We start from the raw sequence: 19,025 nt of genomic DNA, 5'->3' as shown, positions 1-19,025 counted from the left end.
TCCAGTCGTCGTTTATGAGAGCAAAGGAACGGCCTGTGTGTTTGTTTGAAAGTTGTTTTTGGGGGGGGGGGGGTTGCACGTACTGCCACGCACGTACGGGCATGCGAGAGCGAAGGAACGGCCTGTGTGGTTGTCGTTTCTGGCTCGCGGTTTGAAATTTTTTTTTTTTTTGCACGCACGGCCATACACGTACGGGCACATACAAGTATGACAAATAAGGACTAAACCTCACACAAATTGCAACAGAAAATCTGATAACTGTTCATTACTCATAAATGTGTCCTCTATAACATATAAAAAGTCCTAATGAATCCAAGTGGTGGAAATTATTTTTTTTAATAAATTAAAATTAAAATTATTTTTAATATATATTTATTTTTTCCCCAAAATGTTTCTTAACCATACTCTGGTTCCACTTTTTGCTACTTAATAATGGGATATTTAGCAACGCTCTAACTATATATGTAATATTAAACACATTTCCATAGGAAGATAGTCTGGTTTTATTATTGAGATGACCTGTGCCTTCAGATAAGACCTCTAAATGATTTAAATCCATTTATTATGGCCTGGCATATATACTTTAATAGTGCATGCACTGATGCTCAACACAACTAATAATGTGTAACAATAAAAAGTCATGTGCTTCTGAAGACATTATTTTAAAGTAACAGCACTATTATACTATTTAAGGCAACATAATATTTTAGGTTGTCTGGTTACTCAACCACTGGTTTCATCATCGTCATCATCATCGTCATCACATTCAGTCTTAAATGAATTTGCACACCCTGATCCTTTGCAGTTGCTACATGCAACAGAGCACTCAATGTCGTACTTCTTGCATGTGCACCTCAGAATGCTGCAATCTGTCTTGCAGCTGCATCTGATGACATGCAGGAGTTCCTGGGGAGCTGATGGTAAGTCAGTTTGGACAGGGATGAGCCCACCATCACTTTCTTTCCATCCCCAGTCTGGCGGCAGGAGTTCATCCACGGTTCCCTTCCACTACTGCACCTGGTAGTACACGTGGAGACTGTGGTACTTTGCTGCTGCAGAGGTAGGTGGTAGGCTCTGTGGCTGTACATAAGAAGTTCTAGTAGCCACCTTCTCACAAAAGTGCTTGTGTCGTAGTGAGTTGAGTCCCTCCCCAGGCTTACCATTGTACAGGCAGACCAAAGCATTCTCTCCTGCTGCCACAACATCTGCTGTAGAAGCTGACTGTGTGTCAAACACTGTAGCTTGCTCACGGAAGTCATCACTGGTTATGAATTTCTTGAGAGCGGCTCCTTTACCAATGCCATACAGGCGGGATGTAGTATCACACCCAAGGATCGCATGGATGAAGAGAATGTGAGTGCACACACTGGGAACCAGTTGCTGCTTGAGAGCTTTGATGTTCCAGACACGTGGGTTCTTTGTGCTCTTCTTTGGCTCAGGTTGGAAGAAGAGGTCATGTGACTCGAGCTTGGTATGGTAGATAAGGAGCATGAGCAGATCTGTATCATCACCAATGAGCACATTGTTTGTTGTGGTTGAAGACTCCACTGCTTTCTGCACTATGAGGAGATCAGCATCACCTGAAGCATGATACGTCTGACAGTTCTTCTTCTGCAGTTGGCCACTGAGCATGTTGATGAGCTGTTGCTTGTTTGTGTTGTTTGCGAGGAACTCGTCTTTCTTCATTGTAACAGGCATGCCCTCATCAAAAGTCACGGTTGCTCTAGTCCTCCTACCTGCTCATCTCTGGTGTGTCATGTCCTTGGTGGATGTACCCTCATAACCATCGAAAACGACAATTGCCTCCCCATACTTTCTTGTGACATACTCGGTGTACAACCTGCAGATGTTATTGTATGTGGATCCACGTGTCCATGGGATGCACTGAACAAGTGCTCCACCATCCAGCATGTACTGAACCTGGCTTGTGATCCCTGGAAGGTCAAGTGTGATGAGGGCCCAGATGGCATCTGCTAGCACTGGCTTCTGTAGCTGTTGAAGCATTAGGGAGGTGTCAAACAGTGCTGGTGGATGACTGCACAGCTCATACTTGAATACTGATGCCAGATCTCATGATGCTTTTGCAGAAACTGTGAGTTGCTGGAAAAGTAGTTGAGGATCCACCTGCACTGCTTCGCCACCAATCTTCACTGATGATTGCATGCTCAAGGTGATTGCCTGATCCCTTTTCATGAATGTGTACTCAGCAGTGGTGTGTCCATCCATGCTGGCCAAGATGGTGTTCCCAATGGTCTTTGCCTTGTCAACATTCACAGTAGTGTGTGCATGGACCCCAGTCGAGACACTGCGCAAGCTTGGATCAGGGCAGAAGGGGTTTCTTTCATGGAGATAGTTCAGAACAGCGTGTGTGTCCTTCAGGTCACGTGCTTGCCTTGCATCTGTCATGTCCTTGTTTTGCTCACCAGTATTGCAATTGACTCCTCTTAGCTCTTGCATGGCATTGTTGACTTCAGCGCAAGCTGACATGGCGAGGAGCCATGTTACACACTGCTGTTCTGTCATCCCTCGCCCTTTTGTGAGGCCACCACCGGTCTTCATGCTTCTCATTAGCACTTGTTCAATGATGAGATCTATGGACAGGCCAGCCCATAGGCGATCACTTCTTCTGACCACATGGAATCCCTCTTCAAATCTCTGGTAGACATCTGGATGTTCCTACTGGAGCTTGCACATCCGCTGCACATAGATCCGAGCCAATTTCGTGTAGAGATTGAGTCCAGATGCTGCCATAAAAGGAAGCATTTCTGATATTGCCTCAAGGTGCAGAGCCCAGTTTCCGGTGCATTCTGCTCTCAGAAACTTGCGAAGTATGTCTACCATATCCATGTACTGCAACCAGAGGGCAGCAGTCTGACTAGAGGATTTCAGGGATTCAGCTTTGTTTTTTAGCAGTTCCTTCATTCTGAGCACCACATCAGCATGACAAGCTTCCTCTGCAGGCACTGATACCTCCATAAAATGTTCATAGAGGACAGCAACTTCATCCAGATCAGGGTTTCCCGTCCCATCTCTAGCTGGAGTATCCTCATCTGATGACATCTGTGCATCAGTGATCTCCTGTGAATCTGCATCTTCTGGCTCACCAGACTGTTGAGGGAGAGCCACATCAAGTGCGTCAGACACAATCATGGCAATGAGGACACCATCGACAAGGAGGTGTGCACGCACAGCCCGTGCAATTGCCTTCCCTGTCATGTGCACCATGGCGTTGTCTGCATAGACGAGCTCCAGAACATCTTGTAACCCAGATCCAGCCATTAAATGCCCGATGGACCCAAGGAAATTCATCTCGGTGTGGAAGCCTCCAAGTCTCAGGACTATATTGCTCAAGTCACTTCCTTCCGGTTCAGCATCGATAATCAAGAGGGCCTTCCACCATAGTGGTTGTTCAAAGGTAATGATTGGTATGGCATTGTGGCGGTGGGCATGCTCATTTACAAACTTCAGTGTTGAGAAGATGCATGTGGTGTCACTGGGATTCATGTCGATCATTGGAAGTAAGACGAAGGATGATTTCCCTGGATGATTGCAATGCTGTACAAACTGCATCATTCCAGACCATGCTGGCCTTGGTGAGACAAAAATGATGGCTGTCTTCCATATAAGATCCAGGTCTGCCGTTGGGTCTTGTGCCTCCATAATGACAAGCTTCTGGTACGTCACTGCGTCTGTTCCACTACCTACTTCCCTGTGGAACAGAATTGAAACTCTTCCCACCATAGATACATCAGGGGTGACCTTTGCTCTGAGGATGGGATTGATGGTCTTGGTAGCTGGTGTAATGGCAGCAATCATCCCAATACCATGAAAGGTGTTGTTGCCATCCAGGATGCGAATGTTGTGGTCCACATTGTCAGCGGCATATTGGACGAACTCACCGGAGAAGCTAGGAATATCAGTTCTAAGCGACACCATAGCATTGCGAACAAATCTTTGCACCTCCTTGTAGGAGCAGCAGAATCTAAGCTTGTGAAGCATATCGACCAGGAAGCGTGATGCAAAGTGGTGGTGGACCTGGACTCCTAGCCCAATCTGCAGTGGCGCCAGAATAACTCTTGGTCCGGTTGCCTGCATGATTGTTTGTCCGATGGAGGCAGTTTTCATGCTGGCATTTTTTACCCCAAGCAACCCTTTCAGTAGAACCCTGAGGATTTTTGGAAGAAAGTTGATGGCATCCTCTTCAGACTTCAGTGATTCACAGTCAGAATATACATCATGGTATGTTTCCACTGATTTGATGTCATTTTTGATAAGTTTGGCAGTGGTTTCAAGAATCCTCTTCTTCTCTGTTTCGGGATCAGCTTGTCTGTGAGCATAAAAGTCCTGGAGGATCGCTTTGGCTGTGCTTCTGAAGGTAACCACATTTGGCTTCCCATTAATCTCGGTGTGGATGATTCTGTCACCAAATTGTTCCTTCAGTTTGAACTTCATTTTCGTGTAGCCATATGCTTGACATTCTGAGCCTTTGAGATTGTTTCCCATCCGGCGAACAAGATCATTGATCGTGATCTGAACATTGTCATTTTCTTCGAGAAAGTTTGCAACTTCCAGAAAGGCATTAAATCTTTCTTCGTCTTGTGGCCGACCCAGTTTTGTTTTCTTTACCTCAGTTTCACTGGTCTAATGAGCTGCTGGCATTTGCTTATTGGTACGGAAATTTACGCTGCACACTTGGTGATACACTGCATCTGCAGCATGCGGGTCATGCACATGCAACACACGAGCTTTCACTATGTCTGCCCAGGCATCACCTCTTTCATTGCAAGATTTCAAGAGTGTATCCTTGAACTCAACTGTCCTCACTGGGAATACAGTCCAATCAGAACTCTTCCTCTTGGTCCCAACATGCGCTGACCTCCCACAGAACAGACAGTCTCTGTCATAATGGAACTCCTTCTCATCAGCTGAGCGTAGTCGCACATGCCTGTTGACTTGCTCTTGTTCTTTCTCCTTTAGTGCTTTCGCTATTTGTTGTTGGCTGGTATATTTCTTGCGGCAGACTTGATGAACCAGTTCCCCAGGTGATGTATGAATGTCATCATTTCTGGATTTACTTGCTCAGTTGATGGCGTCACTCCCCTTTTTCAGTAAGTGTGGATGGTGGCTGTCCGCCCCCCCCCTGCAGGGTCCTTACAAATGGCACATCTTGGAGGGCCACTCATTGTTCAGGATGTGATGGCACTTCAATGATGTAAAAAAAACATGAGTATTCATTTTTAAAGTACAGTAACTGTGCCAAATAACCACAGATGAATTTCACTGATTGCACATTTTGCAACTTTCAACTTGACCGTTTTTACAATGAAAATCTCTTCAATTTGTTGTGAATTTCCTTTTAAACATGCACTGTACTGCACCCAATATCATGTCTCATGTAAAACAAAGTTTCTGGTAGATTGTGGATAGTACTGAACCCTTTGTGTGGACATCAGACAAGCAGATATGCAAAAATCCATTATTTTAACATGGGCGGCAATGGAGAAAAATGTCATCACCGATTTCAGTACTTTTCAATAGTTTCCACCACTTGGATTCCTTAGGACTTTTGATATGTTATACATGCCATATTTATGAGAATAAACCAGTTGAAAGAGTTTCTGTTGCAATTTGTATGAGGTCATGTCATATAATGCCTGTACTGTAAGGGCCAAGGTGTGTGAATGAATCTTACTGAAAGTACTTTTGTCAATGGCAGAAGTACAAGTGCTTTGCTTTGTCCTAATATTTAGTTTTTCATCTTTGTTGGAGACAAAGGCATTTCTAATATCAAGACAAATGATTTGAAATGATGGCTTGAATTCCTGTCCCCATGGGTTTTGCTGTTACTATCAACTTTGGAGAGAGATTTCCAACATGGGCCAGGGCAGCTGAGTGCCTCACACATTTGCTCCCTCGAGTCCGTGAAACGAAAACAAAATTCTCCAAGTCATTGGCACCTATTGACAGAAAGCTTTGCCAAGAGTTGACTCCTCTCTCACTGAAAGCAGGTTGGTGGCCTTGCTGTGTTGTCATCTCAAATTCACATTCATATTCATATTTACTTCCACCACCGAATGTGAAGGACCTCATGTTATCACCCCTTTCTGTCTGTTTGTTACTGGGGAAAAAAATAAAAATTTTGGTGTGTGTGTGTGTGTGTGTGTGTGTGTGTGTGTGTGTGTGTGTGTGTGTGTGTGTGTGTGTGTGTGTGTGTGTGTGCGCGCGCGCGCGCGCGCGCGCGCGTGCGTGTGTCCACTAACCTCCAGCCCAAACCTCTCAACCAATCGTTCTGACATTTTCAGAGATTAATGTCACCGACCCTGCGACGGTCCCATATTGAAGTGTCGTAAAATTCGGTCGACCAAAAAGGTCGACATCGGCCAATTGGCAAATTTGAGCCAAATTTTCTAAAATCTTCAAATTTCATCCGATTCACTTGAAATTTGAACAGGATTTGCATAACAGGTCATTAAATTCAACCACCTATTACTTTTGAGGTCACAAGATCAACATAGGCCATAAGGACAACCCAAATAGGCCAAATTTTTTTCATTGTTTCTAAAATTGTCAATTTTTATCCGATTGACTTCAAATTTGAAGACCGTTTGCATAACAGGTCGCTGAATCCTATTAATTTTGAGATAAACGTAGGCCATAAGGCCAATTTGGGCCAGATTTTCAAAAAATTCTCAATTTTCATCCGATTGACTTGAAATTTGAAGACTATTTGCATGAGAGGTCGCTGAACTGAACTGAACCTATTAAATTTGAGGTCAACATAGACCAAAAGTTCAACATCGGCCAAATTTCTAAAATCCTCAATTTTAATCGGATTGACTTGAAATTTGAAGAGCCTTTGCAGATCAGGTCACCAAATTCAAGCACCTATTAATTCTGAGGTAAACATAGGCTAAAATGTAAAAATAGGCCAAAAGGCCAATTTGGGACAAATTTTCTAAATCCTCAATTTTCATCTGATTGAGTTGAAATTTGAAAAGGATTTACATATCAGGTTACTGAATTCAACTACCTATTATTTTGTGGTTAGCACAGGTGAAAAGGTCAATATAGACTAAAAGGTCAACATTGGCCAAATTTCTAAAATCCTCAATTTTAATCCAATTACCTTGAAATTTGAAGAGCATTTGCAGATAAGGTCACTAAATTCGACCACCTATTAATTGTGACGTAAGGCCTGAGTTATTTTATAACTTGGTTTATACAGTTCTTCAGCTAAAATGTAGGGTCGGTAGGTCGAAATATAAATAGAAATATAATTTCAATTTTTAGAAATTATATATTTTTATGATTTGTTTTTGGATGTTCCATGGAAAAGACAAGGGTAGGTGGGGGGGAAATAAATATAAATCCCGGACCAGGAGGATCTAAGAAAACATTGAAGATGGAAGACCATTCAAATGCAGGATGCCCATGTTCACTGTATCATCCGATGTGAAAAACAATAAAGAAGGATTAAACCTTGTTTTTACAATATAGTCTGGCATGTTTTTCTTATAGCCGATTTAAAGCATTACCATCTGGCATGTCAATATAAAGAAAAGAAAGAAGAAATACACCATTCAAAATCCAGGAAGTGTCAGAATCAATAACATTATACATGTGACTTTGTTGGTAAACAAATGTATGCAGCCAATCAAAAATCAGACACTGCTCACATGATCCTCGAATTGGCACAACCATGGCAGAAACCCGAAACGATATTGTTTAAAAATCCATCATCATACGAAGAGTCATTCATCATCCAGTATTGAATCATGCTTTTAAAACAAATATAAGCCTTTTTACAATATGGAATATAAATATAATTCATCAAGATTGCAGCTAAATACGACGTTAATCAACCCTAAACGTGCATGGGTGCGCGTGCGCAACAGTGCATAGTGCTGGATATGATTTTTTAAAAATGTGTCTACGAGGAGTCAACACGCTCAAAACGGTCAATCAAAGCCATAACCAGCTCTTACTTTTCAGTGGGCATCTGATCGGACCGTCTCCCCATCCCCATGAGCACATCAAAGGCTGATTTCTGGTCCGTTGAAGGCTGAATATCAGCATCTCGCAGGGAAACTTTGACTTACTTGGCACCGAAATCTTTCAATACGAACAGCGGTGTACAACTTTCGACGGAAACAAAATCGGCACGATCAAGAGTAGCCTGCGAATCATCCCTGCTGCTGCACTGAATTGATGCAATCATTCGGCCAGAATATTCGTCGTCAAGATGTTGCGTGATTAAATCACCAATACAGTCACTCAAATTTATACCGCTGACATACTTCTTAACAATCACTTTCGCCTCAGAAACCCACAGTCAATCTGAACCACGCTGGCCACTGCTCAGACGCCATGACCGAAGACTACTGCGCAGCTCTACTGTGGAGTTTAGTTAAAGGTGACTCGGCATTTTTGTGCGCGCGCGCGAAATTATATTTTGAAAATAAATGCCGATGTTTATATTTCGGGTTTTGAAACTTTTGCACCTTCGGCGGGAAATTTATAAATATAAAATGCTAAAAATGTGTTTTATATTTATATTTCATTTTGGCAAATATACCGTCAGCAGATCTGTAAACCAAATTATAAAATAACTAAGGTCTAAACATAGGCTAAAAGGCCAATTTGGCAAAATTTTCTAAAATCCTCAATTTTCATCCGATTGACTATATTTGAAGAGCATTTTCATGTCAGGTCGCTGAATTCAACTACCAATTAATTTTACGGTCAAAAGGTGAACACAGGCCTTGTTTCTAAAATTGATAGATAGGGCGAAATACTAAATATATCACTATATCTCAAAAAGTTGTGGACGAGTTGTGACAAAACAAGGTGGATGAGTTGAATAGGTGACAAGAACAAGTGGATTGGATTTTGGTTCAGATCCAGCCAATCAGTGGGATACAAAACGTGAACTGTTCCACCTGGCAGATGTATGCGCTCTACCGAGTGCCATTCTACTTTGTACTGGTTTGCCAAGTTGTCACTCTATTAGTAATTTTTCATTTCTTTGTTTGTCTGTTTGGCTGTGTGCAGGATATCTCAAAGTTGTGGACGGATCCGGAAGAAATTTTGCGGACAGGTTGGGTGTGCGACAAGGACAAACTGATTCGATTTTGGTGAAGATCCAGATCCGGATCCGACTACTGGAATTTTAAGTGATTTTTCACTGTTGAGAGATAGCCTGGCGTTGGCTTAGCGGTTAGGGTGGTAGCTTGGGACTGTGGAAGAAAAATAATTATATTCATGTAGTTCTCAATTATAATTGTTACTGGTACTTTATAAATTTAATTTTTGTACTATGGTCGAATTGGCTGTCAGTAATGTTTTCCTTTTCCCGAGAGTCTTTTGACTCTTTGATTCTTTGACTTTTGACTACATATTGATAAAGAATATCTTACTATGAAAAAAGGTCTTGCTCACTGTATGGAAACAGGGTGACCTGGTTGATAACACTGCAAACTTTTGCCATGATTGTGTCATTCTCTCCCTCCCACACAAAGTGGACACGTATTGCAGTTTTGAGTTCTTTTGCCTAATGCTGGTCAGCTAATCTCGTAGTTGAATTGCCAAATATCTCACCCTCCCATTTTTTGGAATGTTAAATTGTGTATAAGAGGAATTGTTTCGGGCTTCTGTTTCAGTGAAGCCCATTGGAATCTTTCAGTGAATCATTGAATGTTCTTCCTCCATATATACGAAGTAGTTTAAGATTCTCCGTTTGTATACTGATCCAACTTGTGGAAATTGAGTTCTTTTCCACCACAGGACCCTTCGGTCCTGAGTTCACGTCCCGTTTCCCACTGAATTAACACCAGAGGGTTGACTCAGCCTGTGATCCTTCCGAGGTCGGCGAAATGAGCACCAGTGTACTGGGGCACTTCATCAGCGACACAGCCGTATCCATAACCAATGATGCAACCAGCAGCCAAAAAGGCTATACACGATGGGAACCATTGAGAGATAGGGCCAAAAACAATATATAGCATGATATTTCAAAAATGTATTGGGCCCAATATGTTCTCGTGGATCAGGCATTGCGTGGCAGAGGTATGCGCTCTACCGAGTGCCCTTCTAGTTTCTCTCTGTGTTCTAGGCAAAAAGATTTTGACAGCTCGATGATGACCGGTTCCCACATGTTGATCCAGACGATCATTGAAACGAATAGTCAAGAAGCTGATGCAATTTTTGAAATATACAGGTAGTGGATAAAAATAAATGGAAACACCTGGATAAATGAGGGACACCAAGCAATGGCTTCCACGCAGGTGGACCCACATGTTAATTTAGTAAATAACATCCCAGCATGCTTCGGGTCATGTAGAAAAATGTTGCACAGGCAAAGTTGCCTATAATTATGGCTAGCATGGCTGCAAGAGGAAAGGTCTCTTACCTTGAGTTCCTACCTTGTTCTTCCTGCTAGTTTTGTTGTTTGTCTTGCACATTTTTATTTTCCCCATCTTGTCTATTTGTTAAGCTTGTACTTTTTGTCCTGTTAGTCCTGCGTTTTCGTTCGGCTCTCCCTTCCTGCTTCTTCACGGCCTCCCTCCTGTCTGGCAGGCCTCACCTGCCAGGCAGGAAGGGAGCCGCGTGCTTCCTTGCCAACACCTCCCTCCTTCCCCTTCTATCCAAGTGTTGTACCCACCCTCCCCAGGACCCTGGCATGGTGAGCAGGAACCATAACTGCATCCATTTTCGGTTTGCAAGGGAAGGAGCCATTTTGTCAAGTGAGGTATTTGGTCAGACAGTATCATTGGGCATGCTGAGGTTTAAGGCTGAATATTTTTTCTGCCTCATCTCCTTCTTGGCCCACAGGTTTGATGCGCCTTTTCACACTTCTGGAAGGCTTGCCGAGTTTTTGGTGTGGTGGACTACCGCTTAGTCAGCTGGGTCCCTGGTTGATTGTGTGGTCAAGGCTCTCTCCAACCATGAGAGGGTTGTGACAGTCCGCCTCCACAATGAGAGAGTCTTGGATTATGATGTTAAGTTTTGGTTGTCTTGTTATGTCGATGTTAAAACTCCACCACAGCTTATCCAAAATGGTTTAGGTATCTGGACTAGGGCTCGACAATATTGCATCAAGTTCTGGGTGGGTCAAGGAGGACAGCAGTTACCCACATCCTAAATGGGATCGTTATTGGGATGGACCATGGGCAGATATTTTATGCGAGTCAGCCAAAAGTATGCTGCAGGTTTGGTCAACTGGGCCACCTTGTCCAGCTTGGGTGCAAAGAACAGTTTTGTCGCAGTGTGGCCAGTTGGGAAATTTGAGGCAACAATGCACTGGACAGGTGCAGTGCAACCTTTGTGGTGCACTGGGGCACACCTTCTGCTCCTGCCAGCACAACTATGCAAGGAGGACGCATGCGTCTGCGAGCAGGAGTGGGGTTTTTGCCCCAGGGTCGAATACAGGTATTGTGCCTGCTGTGCCTGGCTCATCATCCTCCCCCACCCCCACAGTAAAGGAGGATGAGGAGAGGACGGAGAGAAAGGGGGAGCAGAGAGAGGAGGAGGAGGAAGAGAGAGGGGAGGAGAGCAGGGAGGAGGCCGCAATCATCTGGCTTCTAGCAACACAGGTCTTGTATGCGGTTATGTCGGGTGCTGGGCCCACTGAGGTGGGAGGGGAGAATGGCATGGAAAAGGTCGTTTTTCTGAGGGCCGGGTCAGAGGGAACGACCTCCATTCAAGAGACCCCACTGCCAGGGGTTGAAAGCGACAGCTCCTCCTCCGCCTGTGAGGACACTGCTCTTTCGGGTGAATGAACAATGAAGAAGTGCCAGAGGAGGGACCAGCAGTACAAAAGGCCACCTCCCCTGGGCGAGGCCCCACAGGGAATATACTGTCAGCACACCAATGCAAAGATGCCTGTGGGGTGCAGAGTTCAGGCATTAGGTGAACCCATCCAGGGCCAGTGTAGAAATGGGATTGGACATTGTGGAATGTGGGGGTGGGAGGTGTGAGGGTAGGGGGCAGGAAGGTTCCACCAGTCATTCCCCCCATTTCTTCAGGTTCCTGCTCCCCAAGAAGAAGCCCCTCACCTCTCACCTTTTCCCCACCCCCTCCGGGGGGCAGCTGAGGCCATGGGAATTAGCCATGTGGGGTAATAATTTGGGTTTGGAACTTTTATTTGTTTTTGTTTTGATTGTCTTTGAATTTATTTGTGGCCAAACTCTTGTTTAATTTCATTGTTATTGACTCGGGTGTTCTTGATTTATTGTTATTGATTTGTTTCCTGGTTGCAGCTTTGATGGGTTTTGAAATAAAATAAAAAGCTTTGGCCATTAATCCCCCAATGCCCCCATCCACAGAGCACGTGTGGGCACGCATTGGTTTGATGAGCACGACACTGACGTTATCCATGTCCTGGCCTTCTCAATCACCAGATCTGAATCCAATCGAGCATTTATGGGATATTCTGGAACGACGCCCGAGACTGCGTTTTCCAACTGCATCAAAAAAGTGTAAGTTGATTGACTTTCTTGTGGACGAATGGTGCCACATCCCAGACGCTGATGGACTCTATGCCACGGTGCACGCAGGACGTACTGGCCGCGCGTGGTGGCCCAACGTCCTACCAAGTGATTTTACATTGGTGTTTCCATTTCTTTGTCCATATATATATATATATATATATATATTTATATATATTGCATGCTTGCTTTTATTCCTTCATCTCCTCCACAATCTTCTCTAATCTGTGCATCTACCTCCCCAATGTCATGGTCTTCTTCCCTTCTCTCCAGGCCTTCAGTACGGCATCGCCAGATGCCACATTCTCCACACTATAATCAATAAAAAAAGGCAAAAATCACAGCCACAGAAGTAAATTCTTATTCTCTTGTGTATCAATCACTTCCTCAGGTTTCCTTCAATTATACATTCTCTGGTACTCATGCTCTCATTGTTAAATCCCAAGGGAACAAGGTTGAAACTTCAACGTTTCCTTGAGTTTAGCTATAGTTTAGCACGAACACCATTGAGTTTAGCTACGTGGTTGTTAGATCCTCGTGGAGGATCTATCAGTCTTACTCACGTTGTAGTTCTTCATCTTCTTCTTGTGGACTTTTTGGTTTCACAGCCTACAGTTTTAATCGAAACTTCCTGAAACTTGGCGTATATATGTAAAAATACCCAGCGCAGACAGTAACCATCTCCGATTTTGAAAATTCCTCCTAGAAAAAAAGTTATGACGTCAAAATATCTCCGCTAATGGAAATCGCCTAAAAAATTATCTCCGAAACCAGGCAAGCTTTTTGAATTCTGTTTGCGGGAATCGAACAGGGCATTAGCAGAGATGAATGACCGCACATATGATACATCACTATGACGTCATATCAATTTTTATGACGTCATTCCTATTTTTTAACATTTTTTGTTTCACAACCCATAGTTTTCATCGGATCTTCGTGAAACTTGCCATGTATATGCAGAAAGCCCACGCGCAGATAGTAACCATCTCCGATTTTGGAAATTCTTCCTAGAAAAAAAGTTGACATCATAATATCGCCGCTAATGGAAATCGCCTACACCATCATCTCCGAAACTAGGCAAGCTGTTTGAATTTTGTTTGTGGAAATCAAGCCGGGCATTAGCACAGATAACACAGGTCTGCGACCAGAAAATTGTTTCATATTTATTGGGTGAATTTGATTAATTTTTACCTGCTGATTTCAAAAATGACAGAAATTATCCTATCACGTATAGTTTCTTCACAAAATCGATCATTGCGTTTTACCAGTGTGCCCGAGTTTGATTATTGTGTTTTACTATTTTATCCTAATGTAATATCCCCTTTCTCTTATCCCATTACTTTTTCTTTACAGATCTGTACATGATTGGAAACAATAATGGCTTCTCGGGGATGTGCAACCAGCCCGGACAATTTTTTACATTTGTGGCGAGTTTATGACTAAGAAACGTCAGAGATACATTACTTTGTTAAAAAAATCTTACTATGCCCACTTTGGTGTGAAATTAGGAGACCAAGATAAGACATGGGCTCCTCATAAGGTCTGCTCAATTTGTGTTAAAGAACTAAGACAATGGACAAAATGTACAAAGAAGTCTTTTCGTTTTGGGGTTCCAATGATATGGAGAGAGCTGAAAAATCACAGTGATGACTGCTACTTTTGCTCATGTAAGGTACAAGGACACAATTGAAAGAGTGTGAAAAACATGGTTTATCCAAATCTCCCATCTGCATTGCGACCTGTTGCCCATGGACCAGATGTTCCAGTCCGATCACCACCAGGAAACCTTGAAGACATACACTTAAGTTCTGAGTCAGAAAGCAGCAATAGCAATGATGATGTAGACTTCAATAGTGGTAAAAGTGAAGAACCTCAACTATTCAACCAGTGTGAATTAAATGATCTAGTGAGGGACTTGGGACTTGCAAAGGTGTCAGCAGAGCTTTTAGGCTCCAGATTTAAATCCAAGAGTCTTTTAGCTCCTGGTGCATCATTCTCTTGGTATCGTAACTGAGAAAAAGTGTTTGTTCCGTATTTTGCTCAAGAAAATGATTTGATTTATTGTACAGATCCATCAGGACTAATAGAAACATTTGGCATAAGTTACAGCCCTGATGAATGGAGACTCTTTATTGACTCTTCAAAGAGAAGTCTTAAAGCAGTTCTTTTGCATAATGGTAATAAATATGCTTCCATCCCTGTTGGACACTCAGTGATCATGAAGGAGACACATGAAGATTTGGTGTTACTCTTAAACATGATTAAATACAAAGATCACAACTGGATGATTTGCGGTGACTTGAAGATAATTTGCATGTTACTTGGACAACAGTCAGGCTACACAAAGTTTCCTTGTTTCTTGTGTGAGTGGGATAGTAGAGCCAGGGACCTCCACTGGTCTCAAAAACAATGGCCAAGTAGGGATACGCTTACACCAGGGACAAAGAACATCCTTCAAGAAAGCTTGGTGAATCCGAAAAGGGTTCTTTTGCCTCCTCTACATATAAAACTTGGCCTGATGAAGCAATTTGTAAAAGCTTTTCCACAGGATGCAGAAGGCTTCAAGTATTTGCGTATTAAGTTTCCTGCTCTATCAGATGCCAAGGTTAAAGAGGGTGTATTTGTTGGACCAGATATAAGAAAACTCGTCAAGGATGAAAATGTAGAAAACTCTCTTAGTGATCCTGAAAAAGATGCATGGATTAGTTTGAAAGATGTGATGAAGAACTTATTGGGTAATTACAAGGATCCAAACTACAAAGATATTGTGGGAAGAATGCTAGAAAAGTTTGAGGCCTTCGGATGTAAAATGAGCCTTAAAGTTCATTTCCTACATGCCCATTTGGATTACTTTCCGGAAAATCTCGGGGATGTGTGTGAAGAACAAGGGGAAAGGTTTCATCAAGATATGAAGGAGATGGAAAGAAGATATTAGGGAAGATGGAATGTCAGTATGATGGTCGACTACTGCTGGATGTTGCATCGTGAAAGTCCACCAAATGCTCACAAACGAAAAAGTTCCAGGTGTAGTTTTCAAGTGAGAAAGAAGAGATTTTGAGGTGCTGAACCTAAAAAAGTGATTGGAGCACTTGTAAAGAATCTATTGTCTTACTTTTTAATTGCATTTGTGTCATTTCTCTTTGCTAAATAGAGCACCAAATTTATTTTTATTAGTTTCATTTTGTCTTACAATATGGGAATTTACCTAAAATTCTTGTACATTTCATCATCAATTTGTAAGAAAACCTTACGTGATGGAGAAAAACTGTTTTGATATTTCGAATTAGCACCCCAAAATATATATATATATATATATATATATATATATATATATATATATATATATATATATATATATATATGTATATAGGAACATAAAATTATCAAAACAATTTTTTTAAAGTTCTATTTTGTAGACCTGTGTAATTTATCGCAAATGACGTCATCATTTTTATGACGTCATCATTAAGAGGACGAGGATCTTAGCTCATTTGAGCTTGTTTTTTTTTTTAAATATATCAACAACAAAAAATAAATAAAAAAACTCGTTTCAATGTGTATTCAATGAGAATAACCCGAACTTGAAATTAACCTGAGGTAAAATAAACACTTCTGTCTCAACCGCCCTGTCTACTCTCAATCTTTTCCCCTCCTCCTTACTCTCTTTTTCCTTCAACCCTCCCCATTTACCTTCATCACCACCCTTCCCCTCAGCCCCCAGAACCCCCCTTTTACCCTTCTTCTCCTCCTTCTCCTCATTCTCCTTCCCGTTCTCTTTCTGTCACGCCATTTAGTTCGGCTTGAGGTATTTGTGCGCCATCTATATATTCTCCACATGTTTGGGATATCATTACATTTGTCGGTGATCAGTTTTAAAGGGAATATAACAAAAATGAGAAGATTATTCTCACCTGAAGCCCTCATCCGGCAACTCCAACAAGCCTTAATGTGATTGGATCTCGCTGGGCACCGAGCTGTTACTCATGCTTCAAGGATGACGCTTCATCCTCTCCTTATCTTTACGTATGTTATTAACAACAGGCATTTTATAATATAATCTTACAAAACGACGGCTTACTGTCACAAAAAAAAAAAAATCCGTCGTCACGGTTCCTCAGGAGAGCGCCGCCGGGTCGGCCACGACTTGCTTTCCGGTTTCCATAAAACACAATTTTTATTTTTTTTTAACTTATTTTTATTTTAGTGGATGCTTTTCATTGTTAATTCTGTTTCCTCAAACATTGTCGATTATTTCAATGAAAATTTTGTGTGGTGAACAACGCTCGCCACTGACAACGTATTTCACACAAGGGATTAATATAATAATTCGTGCTCGCCGTACAATATGTAGTGAATCGCGTTTAAGTACAATGGGTGGTTCTGTTGTTGTATTTAGTGTTGTGTTGGCTTGGTGTCTTTTCGAGGTGTAAATGAAAACTCCTAGCCTGGGTGTGACCCATTATCAATTCGCTTGGAGAACGCTTGCGCTCGAAACGGTTGCTAAGGAACGGCTGGTGTGGCGAGCGCTCGGCAAGATCATTTGGTAATAGAACACAGGCGAAATCATCCATTTGCCCGAAAAATCATTTTTATAAGCTTTTTGTGTTTAATTTTGGAAAGGTAATATGACTTTTGAAAGTAATACTGCATACATGAAGTAACATGCAGTTAATGCAATTGACGGAAAGAATAATATATTGGTTCATATATGGTGCTTCATGATAATAGTCGTAGATCTGAGGAACTCAAATTTGAACAAATGTATTGTTACGGTTGTGGAAATTCACAGATCACCATTCAGGTTCCCCTAAGATCAGTTATGTCAATAAGTGTGTGTTCAGATTTTAAACATCTCCTCACCACCTTTGCCGCAACCGCCAACATCAATCTCCACAACCAAACAAACTTCTCCTCACCATCATCTCCACAGACATCATCACAACAACATCTCAACAACCGCCGACATCTCACCAGCATCTCCACGGCGCCGCCATCTTTTCACCAACAACAACATCCCCAACAACCAACATCTCCACAGGCGAACACGATGGCATCCTCGCAGCGGCAGGGTGATTTCAAACACGGCTGCGCATGACTTGCAAAACGGATCAAAACGACGAAAGGGGCGGAGCCAGCCGGGGGTGAAAGTTCAAAGGTGAAAGAAAGGAGGGCGCTGATTTTGGGCGATGGAGCCCAGGGCGACTCCTCCCCTCAGGGCTATAAAAAGGCGCGTTTCAACGCCGAGACTCTCTCCTTGGTCAGAGTTGGTCGGAGTTGGTCTCGCTTTTGGTCGGAGTTGGCCGGTGGATGCAGTCAAGTTGGAGTAAGCAGCAAAGTCGCCAGCCAGAAAGAAGTCGCCAGCCAGCTAATTAACGGTCCGGGCGATCGAGCCCTGAGTCAGTCGAGCGACGCTGAGGAGTGAGCGGGCTCTTAAAGAGCATCAACTCGTAAAGAGCAAGGCCCGTTTGCTCCTCTGAAGCGTCGTCGGCCAGGCCCAATCGACCAGGCGTGCTGCTAGGCCTGGGACCAACCAAGCCGCCATTACCACAGCTGCTGCTTTGACCACAGGGACATACGGAGGGTCACCGACAAAAAGACCATAAAGTCGCCTCAAGGGTGACGAAGGTAACCTGCACGGCCTCACGGAGCTCTTTCGGTCATCCCTGCTCCGAGGAACATTAAAGGCTTACGAGCCCAGTTCTCTTCTTTCTTTTCTGGGGTTTTTGAATGAAAGTCTGTGGCGCCTTGTCTACCAAGTAGAATTGTTGTAAGTGGATGTACATAATAAATAGATATCGGCTGTAGGTTTTTGCTCGTGTCCTGTCCCCCATCCCCCCATTCATTGCATATGTGCATTTGAAATAAATGTCCCCATTGTTGAAATGTCACCTGCTCGTTGTGTCCTTTCCTGCCATTGACTGCCATAATTGCGATCGGAATAAATAGCTGGCTGATTAATAGCCGATAAAACGTACATCTGGTCCGATGGGGCTTGGCGATATAAAACCGCTCAGCAATCGCAAACGGAACGAGCTGCTTTAAGCGACTGTTGAGGTGTAAATCGCCGGCATTTCTGTCTGCACGAATAATTAGGTACATCGACAATTTGGCGATCGACCCTGTAGCGCATGGACAGAAGAGTTGGCCGATTTATGGTGTGGTTAACAACACCCGTCGCTGGGTTTCGGCGTTGATCCGAAAAGCTGCGACCGGATTGCTCGTTCGGTGGGCGCGTACGGCCGCAATTTAGCTAAAGGCGGTCGCCCGCACGCCGGATGGGCGAAAATCCACAACAGTGTATAAAAACAGGCGTACTTCCACAGAGGGAGACAAAAAACGTCGACATTGTTACAATATAACCTTTCATCCCCCTGAAAAGATTTATTTTTTCTCTCAAAAAAAGAGGACATAAAACAGCCATGTCGTCATATTTTTCGTTGTCATTATCAAACATATATCCACAGGTTGATGGCGGCTCCGGCTCTTAATATCCAAACTTGTACCGTTGAATGCTGGAGAAGAAGAGATTAAGCGACCCAC

The 19,025-nt window shown here is 43.0% G+C and overlaps 3 protein-coding genes and 1 pseudogene across 10 annotated transcripts in view; 1 reads left to right on the top strand and 3 right to left on the bottom strand.

Annotated features, from left to right (window-relative positions):
• The window catches only part of LOC147025270 (putative bromodomain-containing protein 10), a 262,359-nt gene extending 244,312 nt beyond the window's left edge, over positions 1-18,047 (bottom strand). For 4 of the 6 annotated variants that reach the window (XR_015059415.1, XR_015059414.1, XM_085886086.1 and 1 more), the window contains exon 1: positions 17,457-18,047. Coding sequence is in view for 3 of the 6 variants with exons in the window: in XM_085886086.1 (XP_085742212.1) it covers positions 17,457-17,499 (43 nt within the window). In the remaining 3 variants the exon portion in view is untranslated. Of the gene's footprint in view, positions 1-16,396; positions 16,640-17,456 lie in introns of those variants that run through there. The other 2 variants (XM_085886083.1, XM_085886084.1) reach the window with 2 other exon arrangements.
• On the bottom strand, positions 479-3,387 carry LOC147025272 (uncharacterized). The gene has a single exon (XM_085886096.1). It carries the CDS (start codon positions 1,696-1,698, stop codon positions 1,009-1,011), a length of 690 nt encoding a protein of 229 aa, XP_085742222.1. The 5' UTR covers positions 1,699-3,387; the 3' UTR covers positions 479-1,008.
• On the bottom strand, positions 2,071-10,136 carry LOC147025271 (uncharacterized; annotated as a pseudogene).
• LOC147025269 (interleukin-6 receptor subunit beta-like) overlaps positions 16,327-19,025 on the top strand; it is a 46,969-nt gene continuing 44,270 nt past the window's right edge. For 2 of the 3 annotated variants that reach the window (XM_085886091.1, XM_085886089.1), the window contains exon 1: positions 16,373-16,508. The gene's annotated coding sequence lies outside the window, so the exon portion shown is untranslated. Of the gene's footprint in view, positions 16,509-19,025 lie in introns of all 3 variants that reach the window. The other variant, XM_085886088.1, reaches the window with a different exon arrangement.

Source organism: Eptatretus burgeri, chromosome 6, assembly GCF_056783735.1.
Source record: "Eptatretus burgeri isolate ZD-2024b chromosome 6, Ebu_testis_v1, whole genome shotgun sequence".
NCBI lineage: Eukaryota > Metazoa > Chordata > Myxini > Myxiniformes > Myxinidae > Eptatretus > Eptatretus burgeri.
The sequence above is the reverse complement of the archived record's forward strand: the minus strand, read 5'-3'. Positions and strand labels throughout refer to the sequence as shown.

Bases quoted from the DNA above. Each gene is read 5' to 3' on its own strand.
- LOC147025272 (XM_085886096.1), bottom strand. From the start codon at position 1,698: ATGCCTGTTACAATGAAGAAAGACGAGTTCCTCGCAAACAACACAAAC.